Genomic DNA, 21,060 nt, shown 5'->3' on the forward strand with positions numbered 1-21,060 from the left:
AGTTGAGTTTCGAAACCCCTAAAATTGCCTAAACAGGTCTTGGAAAAAATACTCAAATAAACCTAACAATAAGAAAAATTTAATCCCACTTATTTTGGTATTATGTAATGACTGATTTTAACCCATGATCATTAAGATTAAAATCTCTTCAGAATTAGAATTCAATATTAAGTATTTGCAAGGGATGAACTGGGAGTTTGGGGTTAGTACACAAACTATTACATATAGAATGGATAAACAACAAGGTCCTACTGTATAGCACAGGTAACTATATTCAATATCCTGGGATAAACCATAATGGAAAAGAGTATAAAAAAGAATGTATATGTGTGTATAACTGAGTCACTTTGCTGTACAGCAGAAATTAACACAACACTGTAAATCAACTACACTTCAATACAAAAAAATTTTTTAAAGAAATATTAAGAATTTAAAGATGTTATTGAGGGAGTTCCCTGGTGGTCCAGTGGTTAAGACTTCGCCTTCCAATGGAGGGGGTGTGGGTTCAATCCCTGGTGGGGAAGCTAAGATCCCACATGCCTCGCGGCCAAAAAAACAAATCATAAAACAGGAGCAATATTGTAACAAATTTAAATTCTTTAAAAATGGTTCACATCAAAAAAAAGAACTTTAAAAAAAAAAATAAAACTTAAAAGTTATAAAAAGATGTTACTGATTCCAAATAAGTAACTAAATATCTATCAAAAGTATTAGATCACAAATTTAAAATTAAATTGTATAATATTTAATCATCTCAGTTCAAGTTTGAATTTACTAATGAACTCAAATGCATTAAAAAGGGAATGTTTTCCCACAAATTTTGTAGAATCTACCCACTGTGTGAGCCAACCAGATGCAAAATTGCAAGTACTAGAAAAGAAAATTACAATCTTACACTTTTATCTGATGCATGAATATCTATATTTCCATAAACTGTTCCCAGGCAGATCACTTTACCTCCTTTTGTTTGAATATGTAATTTTTGACTCTGAAAGACAAATACAAAAATTCACATAGAAAAAGAGACAATAAATTTGACTTATATTAATAAAAAATGTTCCAACATTTTATACATTTCTTTTAAAATAATAATAAAGCAGTAAAAGAAGAAGTAGAAATGAATAGAAATGCACTGTTTGGAATAATAACATCAGTGAGAAAAGAATGTCAACTGCTGTTAAAGTGATTAAATAAAGCTCCTTGGACTCAAAGGAAAAAAAAAAGATACTTGGGTGTTCTGGTAGCTTCACTGAAGAAAGGGTTGGGAATCAAAGATCACAATGGCTAACTAAACATACATCATGATGAGAATGACAACAATAATCACTGTTCATCATTATTAATATTCATCATTAATAACAGTAATATTTATTACTTACTTGGCATTTTCTTTGCACCAAATAACAACGTTCACTACTTTATGTGAACTAACATTTAATTCTCACAATTCAGAGATGGGTATTATATTTTTCCCATTTTACAGAGGAAGGAATCCAAGAATCAGAAAGGTTAAACAACCTTATCAGGTGACACATTAGAAAACAACAAAATCTAAACTAACAGAATCAAGCTCTGTATGATTTCAAATCCTACATTCTTATTGCTGGAGTCACCTGAAGAAGTATATATTCACACTTAGGATAACAACCCACTGACTGTTAAACTTTCTAGTACAACACAGCCCAGAAACTGGAACTAAATGAAAATGTCTCTAAGAAAATAGCAGTTACGGTTAGCCTCCTCTGCTAGATAAAAAAAAAAATGTGTGTGTATGTAACACTTGATTTCACACTTGGCAAGTGTGGCAGAAACTATGATAGGTCCACAAAAATCCACTTTTTCCCGAAGTACAGAGTATAGCTGGGCCCATGAAGAGACAATGTTTTCCAGCTTCCCTTACCTCCTAGGTGCTGCTCAGTTCTTGCCAACAGAATATAAATAGAAATGTTATGTGCAATTTCCAGGCTGGTGCTTTTAGAAGAACTAGTGTGCGTTCCCTGTGCTCTGCCCCTGCCACCAGGTGCATGTATATTACAATAAGCCTCTAACAGATAGCAGAGCCAGAAGATGAAGGGAACCTACAATACCTGAATAGAAATGAGTCACCCAGACACTTGGACACAAATGAAAAATAAACTATAGTTGTGTGTGAGCCATTAGATGTTTGGTCTATTTTTTAGGGTAGCTTACTTCAGCTTAATATTTGCATAAGTCTTCAGTTCTACCACATCTATAAAGAGAAAAAGAATAGGTAAATACCAGAAGAAGAAAAATAGCAAAAGCAAACCCACCAATATCATAACCAGCAACAGTAGAGACGTTATCTACAAACTGGGAAAAAAAATACAAAACAACCTTCTGGTTGCTTTACTCAGGGGGAAAAAGAGCAAAACCTTGGGTAAAATGGCCCAGGAATGAAGTTAAAAAAATTCAGTGAAAAGGGCAAAATGAATCATTCTTAAAAAGTTTATCTATATTACAGCATGGTAGACTTCATGCCCATAGAAACATGAGTCAGAAGTCAAACTGTATTTAATAGTCTTTATCAAGCAGACAAGTAACTGATGAACCTTAGAAAAAAGTATCTCCAAAACAACTGTTATTTTATTTAAATCAGGAGTTCTTAACCAAGTTTACACGACATTCTAGACAGTCTGTGAAACTTACGAAATTGTAAGCAAAATTTCATATGTGTGCATTTTTTCTAAGGAAATAATCATCATATTTTCAAAGAGGTCTAAAGCACAAAAATGTTAACAGCTATCATTAAGTTCAAAGCTCATCTAATTTCAAAAAATGTAAAGTAGATTATAAAATTTAAAAACATATGGATCTTGGGTGGCCTCGGCCTGCAGCAAGATTTCAGTTCCTTGCCAGAGATTGAAGTCAGGCAGCAGCAGTGAGAGCTCTGAATCCTAGCCACTAGACCACTGGGGACCAGCGGCCAGTGACAAGGCCCTAGACTATCAGCTGTGTAGAAATGAATTTTCACATAGAGATGGAAAGTAGTGAAGCAAGTAAAGTGTTTAGGAGGAAAAAGTACAGTTCTTGTGGATAGAAACATGGGTGGGCTCAGAGAGAGAGTTGCCACCTTGTGGTAGTTTGAATCACTTTTATGGGACATTTCTTCCAGGTTTCCTTTGACCAATCATCTTGCTTTGCCTGGTTCTGAGTCCGTATTTGGTATATGTCAGGATCTTCCCCGTGTGTGTGCGCATGCATCTCTCAGCCAAGATGGATTCTAGCAAAGAGGCCGATGCATAGTTGACGTCACTTACTCTGGGGTGGCGCCCCCTCCCTTGTGGACCTCCAAGAAGCCTTTCTGGGCATGTGTAGTCGGGAAGGTCTCCTTGACTTTGAGAATAAGGAATATGTGGCCTTTTATCTCTTATCTGGGAAGGGCCCAGCCTCCTCTCTCCATTGTCCTGCTATTGATATTTTGAAGTTTCTGGCCACAGGGAATGAACTCCAGCTGCTTACCCTGGGGCCCATCTATCTCCTGCCTCAATATGCAAAACAAAGTAGTTAAAATGTTTAAATAAATCAGAAGCTATTTAGTATAATATAAACTATTACTATTGCAATTTTTAAAAATGCAAATATGTGGCATTCAGTGAGTTAGTACTGCCAGACATTTTGCTTGGACAATAAGGAAAGGTGGAAAGAGCATGAGCTTGGAATGCAGAAAGACCCAAGTTCAAATTTTAGCTCAATTTATTAGCTGTGGGAACCTAAAGGAGTTCCTTAATCTCTTAGTAGCTCACAGTTTCTTCCTTGATAAAAAGAAGATAATTCAAGGATTAAATGAAGACTTAGCTACATTTCTGGGTACATAATAAGGACTCAGTAAACAGTAGCTGTTATTATTGCTATAAACATCTTATAACATACATCAAATATATTTCAAATCCTTAAAATGAGTGGAAGAGAAACTTACATTAATAGGCGATCACTAATTAGAGATAACGATATTGTACTATATTTAAAACTTAAACCAGATATTTCACGAAGCGTTCCCATTCTGAATTTAAGTCAGTTAAATCCTAAGATCTCAAGAATAATTCTCTGACCTCTTAATTCTCCTAACTACCATTAAGATTCAGCAGACCCAATTCTAATTCTTGAATTTCTTTTTTGAGCTATTCTATTTGTAGGACTGATATTTCATGACTTTTATTCTTTCTTAGAGGTCCCCCAAAGAATAAATAGAAAATTTACTCATTTTTTAAATAGAATAAAACTCATTCTATCTTAAAATTACCATAATGGCTCACTGGACTCCTTTGTAAATCTAAAATACATTATGGGATTTTAGTATTCTTATTTTTCATATGTCTCATAACATTTTGCTATTTCATTATCCTAGCAGTTATTTCATTATTATTTGTCAATTATTCCTAACTATGCTAGAAAATGTCTAAAAGAATAAGACAACAGAAGAATGATGAACTAGCTTCAAATGATGGTTCTCAACTAAAGGTGATTTTTGTCCCCCAGAGGGCATTTGGCAATGTGTGGAGATATTTTTCATTGTCCTAAGTGAGTGTGTTTCTTGGCACTTAGTTGGTAGAAGCCAGGAATACTGCTAACCATCCCACAGTGCATAGGTCAGCCCCTGACAACAAAGAATTTTCCAGCCCAAAATGTCAACAGTGCCAAAGTTGAGAAATCATTTTTCATTTTATGCACATAATGGCAGAAAAAAGAAAACTGACAAAATAGATCTTTCAGAATTATCAGACGGATCAAAAGATGATTGCAAAGAGACAGACAGCAGTACAGTAGCTTCTAAATTTGGCTGTGAAATTGAAAATCTAAGACTCTGAGTCTCCAGAGAACAATATTCTAGATGAATTTCTGAAATTCAAGCATTGATGAGTGACCAATATATTTATAAGGACAAAAAGGAACCATGGTATTCTCATCCACTTAGTCACTCAACATGAAAACTTCATTGTGCAATCTTTTACAAGAACTGGAACCATCTCATTTTCCCAAAAGGATATGTAATAGTATTCTTTAATCGTTTTTGATATTTGTGCAACTAAACTTTTCTTATTTTTTTGGCTGCGCCGGGTCTTAGTTGTGGCACATGGGATCTTCGTTGCGGCATGCAGGCTCTTTCAGTTGCGGCATGCAGGATCTAGTTCCCTGACCAGAGATCAAACCCAGGCCCCTTGCATTGGGAGCATGGAGTCTTAACCACTGGACCACCAGGGAAGTCCCTGTGCAACTAAATTTACTGAAATGGTTCACATGTGAAGACATGCCAAAGGTAGGTGTGCAAATAAAAGTGGCTGGGACAAAACAAATAATGTAAAAATTTTTAAATGCATCCAATTAATCATACTAATTACTGTTTATGCATCTAAAAATGAAAATGCTTTGCAATTATGAAGCAAAGATGCCTGACTTCAACGAAGTTACATACCACCAAAGTTCACAGAAGTATTGAGTTTTGGGTCTTCCCTGGTGGCGCAGTGGTTGAGAATCCGCCTGGGGATGCAGGGGATGCGGGTTCGTGCCCCGGTCCGGGAAGATCCCCCATTTCGCGGAGCGGCTGGGCCCATGAGCCACGGCCGCTGAGCATCCGGAGCCTGTGCTCCGCAACGGGAGAGGCCACAACAGTGAGAGGCCCGCGTACCGCCAAAAAAAAAAAAAAAAAAAAAAAAAAAGTATTGAGTTTTGAATATGCAAGTGTAAGTAGTATCAGTAGTAACAATAAGCTAGAACTTATCAGAGATGTATTTGAAATCATTTAGAGCTGAGACCAATCTAATTTTAAGAAAATTAAATATAAAAGCGTTGTTACAAAGTGAGACGAATCATTTGCTGTTTAGCACAAATAACTACTTAATCCTTAAGTAATGAACTACCTGGTACACTAAAAATGTGATTAATTTAATATTTTAAGCAAATTTATAATGCTTAATGACTGTCCCTTACTCCTTAATAAATGGAAGAAAATCATTCGTTAAAACTAAAATTTCTTAAACTTAGTAAGATCTGAGAATACTAAGAATGTATTATTAGTATCACTGTACATTTTGAAATGAAATCTAAAAGGAACATGGCGAAAACCTTCAAAGTTGCTACAACCTCTATACTTTCATAACAGAACTGACAAACTTTTTGCAAGGAATTTCTGAGTGATGAATGATACTCAATATTTCCAATAAATGATGCTCGAATAATAACCTTAATTTGATACCGTAGTTCATAGTTTAAGGTGTTTTAAAAAATAACATTGAAACAAAATTAGAAAAATATTTATACCTTAACTGACTGTAAGATGCTGGTCCCCTGTTCAGTTTCAATTTTGCAATTATCACACTCAATATTTTGGACTTTTACACAGCCAGACCCTGATGACTTGATATTCAAATCTAGAATGAAAAAAAGAAAAACCAAGTTAGCACTACGGTTAATGAGCTCCAAAGCATTTCAGTGTCCCGCAGAAATCCAGCTACTCAGTTTACTGAATCCTGGAAAGAACACAGCTGTCAGCAGCCTCTCTCTAAAGGTAAGGGATCTCCACCACAGCAACAGGACCAAATGTAAAGCCCTTTTCTACCAGGTTTTAAAAAGCAGTTATTTCTGTTGGCAGATATCATCTAAAGAGAGAAAGTAACATAGGAGATAAGTAAAGCAGGTCAAAGATTCCAGTTCTTATAGAAGATCATAGAAGCCTCTTCGCCACTGAGAAAATACACAAACACAGATTTGAGTAAGAGTGCAGCAAGTTAACAAGTCATTATGGTGAACTGGATAAGTCAGTTAGCTTATTCTCTTCTATATTCATGAAAGTTTAAAGATTTGTTCCCAAACTTTCCCCAAGTTAAAAAGCCTACTGCAGGAGTGGCATGGATCAGTATATATGACCATGAGTTCAGTTTTCAAATCCTACCGCTAACCTTTCATATGTAAAAAAAGGAAGATATTATCATGCAGCTATATCACAAGGTATCTGAAGTAATAAAAAGTGGGAACAACTTTGAAAAATCTAGTACTGAATAATATTAAAACCTCAAAATTGTGGATAAATAACAGTGATATATACGAAGAAAATTTGGCAAATAAGCCATACTTAGCTTTAAAGTTTAACTTTAAATTCAATTTAAGGTGTAACCTTAGGTGTCTCTGTATAAAAAATCTTTAAAACACTGATATTTAATACCTAGTTCAAATAAATATTGATGATTTCCCTTAAAACAGATCAGAGAATTAATGCTACCCCAAACACAAACTACTGGGGTCTTAGCACTACAATTCCAATAGTCATTACATAAAAATCAATTTCTACTGTTGAGTATATGGCAGTCTCTATAAAGGCAATATTTTGGTTGAGATTAATATAAAATACATAAAGACAATTTTACCCCATACTTACATGGATGCAAATGTAACTGCAAAACTTTCAGCCAGTTAAGTAGTGTTACAACATAAGGTTTGATCTCAAGCAGTAATGATAGGCATGGGAAGAAGAAAACAATTTCTAAATATACTCTACCCTCAGTAGGTGGGTAGAGAAGTTAAGGCTACATACTGAGTGGTAGTAATGCTACGCTCACTCATTCACTGAAACAGTTATAGACGAACTGGAGGAACACAAGTAAGTACGAGTAAAATTGAATTATGTTGATTTGAGGGCCTGTGGAATATCCACATATTAACACTAATTTGGAAATGAGATTCTGGCTCTAAAAAGAGGAATCAGCAAATAATAAGGTTTGGGTAGTTCCATTTTTATCTGTGCTGCCATAAAATTTTGCTTATCTCTATTTCAATACTCAGTCTATTTTGTACTGCATAATACATTGGCAAATCTTCCTCCCCACCCCAGACTGTTAACATTTTGAGATCAGGGTCTCTTATTCACCTAGGCTAGTTAAAAAAAAGTTGAGAAGCAATAAGGCATAGTGGTTCAGCAGACTCCAGTCAGTTCAAATCTCAGCTCCACCACTTTATATCTGAGAGAAAATAGGCATATTTCTTGATCTAACCCCACTACAAATTAAATTTCATGAAGGCACGGATTTCTTCTACTTGTTCACCCACAATAAATACTTAGTATATGAAACTTGCTGTATCTCAATTCCCTCATCTTAAATGGTGACAATAAGTGTCTATAATACAGTGCAACTGTAAGGATTGGAAAAGATTATCTTAGAAGTGTTAGTTGCTATTACGATCTTCATTAGTATCTTCCTTCAGTCCCGGGAAGTCGGAGAGCCAGGGAAGACTTTCCTAGAAAAGTGCTGCGTACACAGTCGTTTCCATGTGAGAAATAACATGGAACCCAAATACCTAGGAAACATATCTGGCAGCCATTATCAGTTGAAGTTTCCCAGGCAATCTTACTGTGTTTTTCTTCATGGCCTGCTACTCAGAGAAAATCTACTTAGGCCAAAATGAGTGGTGACGTTTTCAGTAAGAAGCCGGGTGTCTATCAGAAACCAAACACCTGGTCCAGGTTCGTTGGAACATGCTACAGACAAGGCTGTTTGGGGACAGACGCCAGGCAGTGAGCAAGGGGAAACGCGGATGGTCTGCCATGCCACTGAGTGGATTATCAAGATACTTTAACCCTGAAAAATACACCACATTGTTACCGACCAAGTGCAGTGACACAAATAGGAACAAAGTGCCAAAGGAGAACAGAAGGGGCTCCACAAATGTTATTCGGCTTGGATTATTCCAAATCATGTTTCCATTCAATTTATAAAATTGCTGTAATTGAGAACCTAATTCCTAACTACTGCCCAGAAACCCAAAGCACAACAGAAAAAAAGAGGCAACCTCCGAAGGCGTAAATTGTAAATTAGGTTGCAAAGTCAGATCCAAAGGGACCAATTAAAAACGCACGTCGGCCTAATTCTATAAATTCACTGGATGTGCCCTGGGACCCAAGCCCGTTTAAACTTCACTTGCCAAACTTCAGGGGCGCGTTCACTTCCACGGACGCCTGGGGGTCGATGACGTCAGACACGATGGCCACCTCCTTCTGCGCCTCGTCGTACCTCACCTGCAGGCTGGCCACGGCCCCACCCTCCACTCCGCTCACCGCCACCAGCACGCGGTCGCCATCCGGGTAGGTGAGAGGGTCCAAGGGCCTCACGGCTAGGGAGCACGGGAGCCGCGTCCGCAGCCGGCCGAAAGGGCTCACCAGAAGTGCCCACTCCTTCAGAGTCCGGCGCGCGGGACCAGACCGAGAGACGTCGGGCTGGGACCCACCTGAGCCGTACAGCCGGGCCTGACAGGCCCCGCACGCACAGCGCCCCGCGACCTCAACGGCCCACACTCGGAGCACACAGAGCCGGAGGCAGCCCAGCCCCCATCCCGAGCAGGGGACGAACATGGCGTGCTCTCACGCTCCCTCAGATCACCTCAGCCACAGGCTAGTCTCGCCACGGCCAGTCGACTTGGCCGCTGTGCCGGCGCAAGTCAGAAGGGAGACACTTGAGAGGGTGTGCTGAAGCAACAGCAAGACTGCTCACTTCGTTCAGCAATTTAAACCTCAGCTACACACGCCTCGGGGGCAAATTGGAATTTCAAAGCTCTAAGTATCCACGCTGACCGTGACTCCTCGCCTACTCCCGCCCTTTCGCAAAGGCCGGTGGGATAGGTAGTTCTAATGGAGTCAGACGTCGAGGGGCTCGGCGGCTTAGAAACTACATTTCCCAAGAGGAAATGCCCAAGGTCGTTAAGTCTAGTAAGAGCAGGTGTTACACGGGACTCGGAAGGCAAGCGCTCCTTCCCTCTAGCCAATTATCCATTGGAGGGACAGGGAAAAAAAAAAAAAAAAAAAAAACACACCAGAATCCAACTGGCCAATGGAAAGCGTGGAAGGCGAAAGATGGGCAAGGCTGTGTGGTTTCCTTGGATACCGAGGACGCTACTTCTTTGGAGAGGGTGGAGCTTTGGAGTGAGACGAGGAAGCCAAAACTCACAGAGAAAAATAGGAGCCTAAATAAGGATCAGGACCGAGGGAAGTGGTAGGAAATTGCGCTTTTAAAGGTGAGAACTAGATGCAAAATAGGAGTACCCTCAGTGAGTGGTTAGTTCCAAACTTCATTAAACTAGTGCGGGGTACCCTGGGATAGAGAATCCCTAGGGAAGAGGATCAAGACCAGTTAGTGTTTTCTGAGGAAACTCCCTCTTTGATATCAAATGTAGGAATAGGGTTAGAGTCCTGTCTCCTTCCTGACTCTAAGTGATCTTACGTTAGTCATTGAACGTCTCTGGGTTTTAACCGCTCGCTCTTAAAATGAGGTCAATAATACTTTCCTTGTCTTGCCTCAAAGGGTTTTTGTAGGGATCAAATGAGATAATGGATGTGAACACGCTGCACAGGCTGCCAAGTTGCAATTTAAATTATTATATTTTTATTTTATAGCATAGACTCTAAGTTACCAAGAAAAATCTGAGCGATCACGATTTGTGTTGACAGCAGCACTGTTCCCTTTGTCTACAAATGATCCTCGGTTTTAGGACTAAAATAAGATAGAGAGATAGAGATAGATAGAGAGAGAGAGAGAGAGAGAGAGAGAGAGAGAGAGAGAGAGAGAGAGAGAGAGAGAGAGACATAGTGCCATGGGAAGAGTATGGAATTGGTTATTTTCCTGGCTCGGCCATTGGTTTATCTGTGTCACCTACACCTGTTTCTTCCACTTTAAGATGAAGAAGGATTGTACTAAATGACTCCGTAAGGTCTGTTTTACCTTTTATTATTTTGTGGGCAATTTAAAAATGAGAAAAGATTTATTTTCTCCTTTCCTGCTATCTCTCCCTTTCTGTGCCAGTTCCTCCTCCTACAAATTATTCCCTAAGTTCTTTAGCAAAGACACCCTGCAAACAATGACGTCCAATAAAATGCAAGTGCTGAAACTGAATGCCATAAAAAATTGAAGCCCTTGGCCAAGTGCAATAACCAGAATTACTGGGAGTAATAGTGATAGAGGGATGGGCTAAAGTCCTAATGAACTGAGCTAAAGTCCTCAGGGGCCCAAGTCATAGGGTGCTTTGCAAGCCATTACCTTGTTAGAAATTCAGTGTTTTTCTTAAGTTATCCTTTCTTCCTTTCTGTCCCAGTCCTTCCTCCCTCCTTATTCTTCCTCCTTATGAAGGCTCACAATAGGTGCAAGCTTTTAGGTTCACCAAGTTCCCACTGTATACTAGTTCTATCCTTGGCTTTGTGTTTCATTTGGTCATAATTATTCAAACTGATCTTCAAACGGTCTTTTTAATGAAAACCCACGGGAATAACTTTGAAAAAGGCATTGGTTTAAGCAAGTTGAGAATGCACTTAAATTTGTTGTACCCATGCCAAATATTTTTAGATTAAATAGAAAACCCTAATAGATAATTTTGTTTCTATGGTAATTTTTCCTTTTCTGACGCAAACCTAGTTAGTGGAATTGGCAACTGAACAATAACTGCATATGTGGCAAAATCATTGTTTTACTATTTTCAAATAAACAAAAGAAAATTGACAAAAAATTACTTTTTGGATCATCTGAGTTTTAAAATGGAGAAAATTATGTATATTAAGGTTAACGTAAGATATTAAAAATTTATTGATACTTTTAAAAGTCTAATGACATGTATCAAGTCTGTCCACATATCAGTAATGAGCAATAAATGTACTACCTTCCACCTGTATGACATTATAGTATTCAAAGCATGTTTACATGTATCATCTCATAGTATCCTCACAAAACACTGTTTGGCAGGGCAAGTATTATTTTGCTCACATTATTGATGAAGAAACAAGTTTTGAAAGATTAAAAAACAATTAGAAGGTCTGGCCGTCTTACCACTTTGTCAAAATGTCCTTCTATCTTCCTGACACCTTTGGAGAAAAGAAAGTTATTTATGAAATGAATAGAGAGTCATATATAACTCTCCCGCATATTTAGAGTTTACTTGTAGCGTACTTTTACACGTTCAGTTTTTTAAAAGCCATTCCTGTGGTCATGAACATGTCCAGCTGGTAGGAGTGTAAGTTATTAAAACTTTCAGAGTTCAGTTTAGCAATATGCATAAAACACCTTAAAAATATGTGTATCCATGACCTGGAAACTGTACTTCTTGGAATTTAATGTAAACATAAAATTAAGGATGTTCACAAAAACTTACATGTATGGAATTTTTTTTCAGGATTACTTACGATAGTAAAGAATTGAAGCAACTTAAATGTCCAAAAATAGGAGGGTGTTACATAAATTAGTATACGTATGGAATATTATGCAACTTAAAATTGTATTTTGAAAACTATTCAATGAAATGGGAAATCTTCCATAACATAATTGTAAAGGAAAAACCTACAATTCTCCTTCTGTGTATGTCTCCTTGACTCTCACACAACTACTCACATAGCTTCACTTCTGACACTTCTAGTAATCAAATGTGTGGAGGTTTTCCCCCTGCAACAAGCGACAATTTAACTCACTTCTGACACTAATGTTAGATCCCACAGGTTAGGGGCTCATTTCCCCAAAACCACTCCTATCCACTTCAGATGCCAGTCACAAGTAGTAGATCCTCAGGTTACCCACAACTTCTATCTCCTCTGGCTACAAACTGGAGATTCCGACAACCCCCTCCTCAGGTTCTATTAATTTGCTAGCGTGGCTCACAGAACTCAGGGAAACACTTAAATTTACCACTTTACTAAAGGATTTGATAAAGGATGCAGATGAACAGCCAGGTGAAGAGATGCAGAGGGTGAGGCCTGGGAGGGTCTGGACCACCGGAGCTTCTGTCCCCGTGGAGCTGGGATGTGGGTGTGTTCACCAGCCTGGAAGCTCTCCAGACCCCATACTAGCGGGAATTTTATGGAAGCTTCATCACATAGGCATGATCGATTATTAACTATATTTTCAGTCCTTCTTCCTTCTCAAGAGACTGGGGGGTAGGGCTGGAGAGTCCAAGCTTCTAATCATGTCTTGTTTTTTCTGGTGACCAGCCCTCATCCAGGAGTCTACCCAAAGGTGCTTCATTAGAACAAAAGACACTCCTATCACCCAGGAAATTATAAGGGTTTCAGGAAGCCTTTATTAGGAGCCAAGGGCAGAGACCTATATATATATATATATATATATATTTCTATTATCTCATAGTAATGTTAAGTGACATTAGTAGAATACCAAATTGTATGTATAGTATGATCTCAATTCTGTAATAATAATAATAGGAATTTTAACATATATTCCATAGAAACAATTGCAGAGAGAAACACACAACTTGATAACAACGCTTATCTCCAAGTAGTAAGATGAATTATTTCATTTTTTTATGTGTCTTCAATAATGAACATATATTACATTTATAATTTAAAAAATTTAAATGTACTTCTTAGCATATATTGTTTCCTAAGACTGACTCAAATAGTGAGTCAGTCTTTCTTACCATCTAAATGCCATCTAAATATTCTAAATGAATATTTTACTTAATTTAATAATTAATATTCAATAAATGTACAATTTAATATACCAATGAAAATTCCATATTGAAATTTTGTCTGAGATATTTTATGATTGACTATTCTGATAGTTAAAGCCACAATTTAAGCAGCTGTTGCCTAAACTAGCCTAGTGATTAAATCTTGACACCTTGCCCTGTGATGAAGAATTAACAACTTCAGACAGCCTAATGGAACAAATTTATTCAACACTGGATTATACATTCTGTAAAGTGAGTTACATTCTCTCATTGAGGGACGGAGTCTTTTCAAGTGTTGGGGCAGGGAGGGCGGGGCCCCTGCAGCTGGGAGTCCCCTCCCCCCCAGGGCTCTTCTTCAGACGTTCCTGAACTTTGGCTGAAGTCCCCTGGCTCCTGGCTGAGCTCAGGAGATCCCCTCTGTTTGTCTTCCATTCCCTTCAGAGGGGCCAACTGCTGTGGCTTAGAGAGTCCTCTTGGAGAGACCCATCATCAGCCCCTGAGGCTCTCAGGCTGCAAAGTCATAAATATCCAAGACCTCTTGTCCATGATAGGAAATGGTCACCATGTTAAGTTCTGTGGACTGAATCTATTCAGAAAGGGATATCTCTCAAGTTTAAAAAAGGGAAATTTACTTGCCTTGTGCTACAAAAATAAGAAACTTAAAGATTTGTCCTTAAAGATCCACTGACTTGCAACTTCAAGGTCCTAGGCGAGGATAACTTGTTATAAGTACTTTCATTACAGCATTAAAAAATGCCAGGTAGGTTTTATAAGTCGATGAACTCTACAATTCCTACACCTTACGAATGACAGATGATACTTGCATGAAATTGGCAAGTGTCTTCCAGGAAGCCCTAGGATTTACAAGATGCTCTGAGTGACATCAGTCACAAAAACCATGTGTGGACAGCCACAACAGACTGTCACAAAAACGAAAAGACAACCTACAGAACGGGAGAAAATATTTGCAAACGATGTGACCAACAAGGGCTTACTTTCCAAAATATACAAACAGCTCATACAACTCAACAACAGAAAAACAAACAATGCAATCCAAAAATGGGCAGAAGACCTAAATAGACATTTCTCCAAAGAAGACATACAGATGGCCAATAGGAACATGAAAAGATGCTCAACATCAATAATTATTAGAGAAATGCAAATCAAAACTACAATGAGGGGCTTCCCTGGTGGCACAGTGGTTGAGAGTCCGCCTGCCGATGCAGGGGACACGGGTTTGTGCCCCGGTGCGGGAAGATCCTATATGCTGCAGAGCGGCTGGGCCCGTGAGCCGGGGCAGCTGAGCCTTTGCGTCTGGAGCCTGTGCTCCGCAACGGGAGAGGCCACAACAGTGACAGGCCCGCGTACCGCAAAAAAAAAAAAAAAAAAAAACTACAATGAGGTATCACCTCACATCAATCAGAATGGCCATCATTGAAAAGTCTACAAATAACAAATACTGGAGAGGGTGTGGAGAAAAGGGAACCCTCCTACACTGTTGGTGGGAATGTAAGTTGATGCAATCACTGTGGAAAACAGTATGGAGGTTCCTCAGAAAACTAAAAATAGAATTACCATATGATCCAGCAATGCCACTCCTGGACATATATCCAGACAAAACTATAATTCAAAAAGATACATGCACCCCTATATTCACAGCAGCAGTGTTCACAATAGCCAGGACATGGAAACAACCCTAAATGTCCATTGACAGATGAATGAATAAAGAAGATGTAGTACATAGACACAATGGAATACTACTCAGCAATAAAAAAGAGTGAAATAATGGCATTTTCAGCAACATGGATGGACCTAGAGATTATCATACTAAGTGAAGTCAGAAAGAGAAAGACAAATACCATATCACTTATATGTGAATCTAAAATATGACACAAATGAAATTATCTATGAAACAGAATCACACACAGAGAACAATTTGGTGGCTGCCAAGGGGGAGAGGGTTGGGAGACGGATGGAGTGGGAAGTTGGGGTTAGCAGATGTAAGCTTTTATGTATAGAATTTATAAATAACAAGGTCCTATTGTATTGCCCAGAGAACTATATTCAGTATCCTATGATAAACCATAATGGAAAAGAATATATTTAAAAAAAGAGTGTATATATAACTAAATCACTTTGCTGTACAGCAGTAATTAACACAACATTGGAAATCAACTATACTTCAACAAAAAAATTCAATAAATGGACAGCAGAGGGCATGAGAGAGTTTTCAGAAAAAATGTAACCTAAAGAAAGGATTCTGGAATTCAGTTTAAGTAGGGGAAGCCCTAGGATTTTGCCAACTTTCTTAATTATAAACTTTTGAAATAAATATATATTATGACCTCTGTTCTTCTTATGACTCTTAGTAAACTCAATAATCTAAACAAATAACTAACAATACTGAGAAGTAGTTAATGAATATGTAGGCAGTCCTATTTGAAATCTACATGTTATTTATTTTGATGTAGATGATGTACAGGAAAAAGCTTGTTATTTAATGTAGTCAAATTTCCCTCACTTTAAACACCTTGAGAAATTGCCTAGTTTACAAATATCTGAGGAAGATTCTCATGGTTGGGGTGGATATGAGTACTTTGTACATTAAAGCAATATGTATTTGTGTGTGTGTGTGTGTGTGTGCACGTAAGATAATATTTATTGCAAACAGAAGGCTAACTTATAATAGAAAAACTTTAAAAGCTCACTTTAGGGTAGAGTTCTTGTATGTGCTAACACTTCATTCCATTTCTACAAAGTAGCAATAGTGTTGCAACCATTTACACTGTAGTAGCATTAATATACCCTTTGAGTAGAAATTCCATTTACATTTTATATAATTTGAGGCTATGCTGTTAGTTATGTGTAGGTTCAGGATTAATATTGCTTCCTGATAAAATTTTATTGTCATTAAATAATGATCCTCATTATCTCTAGTACTGCTTTCTATCTTGATGTATATTTTTATCTAGTAATAATATTTTCATCCTTTTATTTCAAACCTGTGACATTATATTTGGGAGTTGTCTCTTATAAACAGAATACAGATAGATATTTAAATCCAATTCAACAATCTGTCTCAACAAGTAAATTTAATCCACTTACTTTTTTTGGTAATTACTATTACACTTGTAATTATTCTTACCATCTTCTTTTGTGTTTTCTATTAACCTTGCCTTTTTTTGGCCTTTTTGTTGCTGTTGTTCCTCTTTTTCTCCATTCATATCTTAGCTTAAATGTTTTTCTTTGTTCACCTTTTCCCTCTGTAGTAATTTGAAAGGCTATTTTACTTCTAATCATTATCCTAAAATTTTTCACATACTCACTTGACTTAGCAAATGGCTAATCAATATCTCCATCTTCCTCTCAAAGAATAGAATTCTTTAACATATGTCTTTTCCCTTCCATCTTCCATGTCATTTATTGTCTTGTGTATGTTTGTTCCACCTTGTTTTTGAAGCCACATGATAGTTGTTGCTATTTATATTTAATGCTTATTTAAATTTAGCAACATTTACCAATTTATTTGCTCATCTCTTTCCTTCTAGATTCAGTTTTGTTTTGTTTTGTTTTAAATTTATTTATTTATTTACTTTTGGCTGCATTGGGTCTTCGTTGCTGCATGCAGGCTTTCTCTAGTTGCATTAAGCGGGGGCTACTCTTCGTTGTGGTGTGCGGGCTTCTTATTGCGGTGGCTGCTCTTGTAGCAGAGCACGGGCTCCAGGCACGTGGGCTTCAGTAGTTGTGGCATGCGGGCTCAGTAGTTGTAGCGCATGGGCTTAGTTGCTCCACGGCATGTGAGATTTCCCAGACCAGGGCTCGAACCTGTGTCCCCTGCATTGGCAGGCAGATTCTTAACCACTGCACCACCAGGGAAGCCCCTCGGTTTTTTACTGAAGTATATTCATTGTATATATTCAATGAGAGTCTCTGAGTAGTTTCTTCAGACTTTGAAATGTTTTTATTTTTACCTGCTCTCTTAAGTAATAATTTAGCTGACATATACTGTCTCTCAGTACTTTGAAGAGGTACAGTTTTTACTAATGAGAAGTCTTCTATCTGTCTAATTTAGTTGCTTTGTGGAGAGTCTGCTTTTTCTCTTTGGTGATTTTTGGAATTTTTTTCATTGTTTTAATAGTTTACATTTCAGCACTCTGTGTAGGTTTAGTTCTTTTTGTTTGCTTTGCTTTAAAGTCAAGTTTATTGAGGTATAATTTACACACAGTAAAACTCACCCTTTTTAGGTATACAGCTCTATGAATTCTGGCAAATACATAGAGTCATGTAACCACTATGACAATCAGGATATAGAACTTTTCCATCACTGCCAAAAGTGCCCTCATCTCTCTTTGTAGTCAATCCTTGTCCCCCAACATTCACCCCTGGCAACCACCGATCCATTATCTGTCCCTATCCTTTTTGCCTTTTTCAGAAACTTATATAGTAAATGGAATCATATAGTATATAGTCATTTGACTTAGTATAATATATTTGAGATTCAACCATGTTGTTTTATGTATCAGTAATTGGTTTCAGAGTTTTATTCCATTACATGCATGTACCACAATTTGTTTATATATCCACAAGTTGATATTTTGGTTGTTTCTAGTTTTTGGTGACTACATAAAGCCAATATAAACATTTGTATATAGTTTTTGAATGGATATATTTCTTCATTTCCCTTGAATGTGTATTTACATATGAGTGGGGGATGGCTGGGTCATGTGGTAAATGTATTTAACTTCATAAGTAATATTTAAACTGTTTTCCGAAGGAGCTACACAATTTTGCATTCCCACTAGCAATATGTGAGAGTTCCAGTTACTCCACAGCCTCACCAACACTTGGTATTGTCACTTTTTAAAAAAGCACTCTAATAGGTGTGTAGTTCTCTCTCATTATGAGTTTGATTTGCATTTCCCCAATTACTAATGAAGCGAGCATATTTTCACATTCTTATTTGCCATTTGTATATCTTCTTAGGTGAAATATCCATTCAAATCTTTTGCCCAGTTTTTGTTGGTCTGTTTGATTTCTTATTGTTGAGTTTTGAGATTTCTTTATATATTGTTGATACCAGTCTTTTGTCAGATACATTATTTGGTCACATTTTTTCCCCACCTGTGGCTCTTGTTTAGTTTCCCAACACTGTCACCTGAAGAGCACATCTTTTAAATTTGAAAAAGTCCAATTTATCTGTTTTTTTCTTTTATGATTGTGGTTTTGTGTCCCATCTGAAAACAAAACAAAACAAAAAAAACCAAAACTTTCTCCAAACCTAGGTTGCAAAGATTTTCTTCTACATTTTCTTTTGGAAGTTTTTTACTTTTAGGTTTTACATTTAGGCCTATGCCTCATTTCAAGTTAGGTTTTGTAAATCATGCAGGCTATGAGTTGAGGTGCATTCTTTTACATAAGGATGTTAAAGATCAGTTGTTCCAGCATCATTTTTTGGAAAATATGATCATCTTAATGGATTAAAAAGAAAACATGTAGCAAAATTCAATACCCATTCCTGATTAAAACTCCTCCATAAACTTGGAAGAGAAGGAACTTCCTCCACCTAATGTAGGCATCTATGAAAAACTTACACTTAATACCATATTTAACCATAAAAGACTGAATGCTTTTTTCCTTTTAAGATCTGAAACAAGGCAAAGTTTTTCACTCTCACCACTTTATTGTCCTAGAGGTCCTATACAGTACAATAAGGCAATAAAAAACTGAAAGGAATCTACATTGGACAGAAAGAAGTAAAATTTTCTATGTGCAGACAACATGATCATCTAAATAGAAAATTCTAAAGAATATTATACAAAGCCAACTGAATTAATTAAAAAGTTTACAAGATACAAGGTCAATAACAAAAATCAATTCTATTTCTAAGGACTAAAAATGGCATTTAGAAATTGAAATTTAAAAACAATACCATTTACAATAGCATAAAAAATGTGAAATACTTAGGGATAAATTTAATGAAATACATGCAAGACCTATTTTCTGAAAACTGTAAAACATTGCTGAGAGAAACTGAAGAAGATCTAGATAAGAGGAGAGAAATACCATATTCAAGTAAAATAAGACTCAAGATGGCATATCACTCCACACTGATGTATTGATTCATTGGTCAGTCAAAATTCTAGCAGCCTTTTCAAAAAATAGAAATTGACAAGTAACTTCTAAAATGTTTATGGAAATGTAAAGTACCAAGTACAGCCAAAACAATTTTGAAAATAGAACTAAGTTTGAAGACTTATACTACTTCATTTTAAGACTTACTGTAAAACTACAATAATCAACATAATGTTGTATGGCTATAAGAGTAGACATTTAAATCAATGGGACAGAATAGAGACTATAGAAATAGACCTACACATATATGGTTAGTTAATTTTTGAGAAAGGTGTTATTATAATTATAATATGACAATGGGAAGAGGAAGCTTTTCCCAACAAATGCTGCTGGAACATTAAATATACATATGTCTGTCCATCCACTCTTCAAAAGAACATCAACCTTTACTTCACACCATACACAAAAATTTGAAATAGTTAAAAGATGCAAATAGAAGAGCTAAAACTGTAAAAGTTCTGGAAGAAAATACAGGAGGAAATCTTGTGACCTTGAGTTTGGCGAAGATTTCTTAAATAAGATACAAAAATCATGAACCATAAAAGAAAAAAAACCCAATAAGTTGGATTTCCTCAAAATTCAGAAGTTTTCTCTTCAGAATGAAGAGACCAGGAGAGATTGAGAGAAAATATTTATGAAACGTATTGATAAAGGACTTGTATCCAGAATACACAACAAACTCTTACAACAACGATAAGAAGAAAACCTGATTTTTTTTTTTTTTTTTTATGTTGTACGCAGACCTCTCACTGTTGTGGCCTCTCCCGTTGCAGAGCATAGGCTCCAGTTGCGCAAGCTCAGCGGCCATGGCTCACGGGCCCAGCCGCCCCACGGCATGTGGGATATTCCCGGACCAGGGCACGAACCCATGTCCCCTGCATCGGCAGGCAGACTCTCAACCACCGTGCCACCAGGGAAGCCCAAAACCTGATTTTTTTAATGAGAAAATTATTGAATATACACTTAAACTAAGAAGATATATAAATGGCAACTAAGCCCATAAAAATATGCTCATCATAATAAGTCATTATGGAAGTGCAAATTAAAACCACAAAATTAAAATTAGATACCACTACATACACACCAAAATGGCTAAAACTAAAAATACTGACAATACCAAGTGTTGACAAGGGTGTGGAGCAGTGGGAACCCTCATACACTGCTGGTGGGTATATAAAATGGTACAGCCACTTTGGAAAACAATTTGACAGTTTCTTATAGAATTAAACATAACTTACCATATGACCCAGTAATTCTACTCCTAGGTATTTACCCAAGAGAAATGAAAACATATGTTCACATGAAGACTTGTACTTGAATGTTCATAGCAACTTTATTCATAATAGCCAAAAATGAGAAACAAATGTCTATCAACTGGAGAATGGCAAATAAATCATGGTGTATTTGTACAATGGAGTAGCATTCAGCAATACAAGAAATGAAATACTGATATCCATAGCAGTGTAGATGAAACTCAGAAACCTT

General features: G+C 37.0%; 1 protein-coding gene across 2 annotated transcripts in view; it reads right to left on the bottom strand.

The window, feature by feature from the left end:
- Positions 1–9,577, bottom strand: part of FAM185A (family with sequence similarity 185 member A) — a 74,679-nt gene extending 65,102 nt beyond the window's left edge. For both annotated transcript variants that reach the window (XM_082846927.1, XM_082846926.1), the window contains exons 1-3: positions 8,932–9,577; positions 6,277–6,386; positions 896–988 (exon numbers count right to left, since the gene is read on the bottom strand). In XM_082846927.1, coding sequence (XP_082703053.1) covers positions 896–988; positions 6,277–6,386; positions 8,932–9,358 — 630 coding nt within the window. In that variant the 5' untranslated portion in view covers positions 9,359–9,577. The remainder of the gene's footprint in view (positions 1–895; positions 989–6,276; positions 6,387–8,931) is intronic.
- Between the last annotated feature and the right edge of the window lie 11,483 nt (positions 9,578–21,060).

This window comes from Leucopleurus acutus, assembly GCF_964270905.1.
Source record: "Leucopleurus acutus genome assembly, chromosome: 9".
Taxonomy (NCBI): Eukaryota; Metazoa; Chordata; class Mammalia; order Artiodactyla; family Delphinidae; genus Leucopleurus; species Leucopleurus acutus.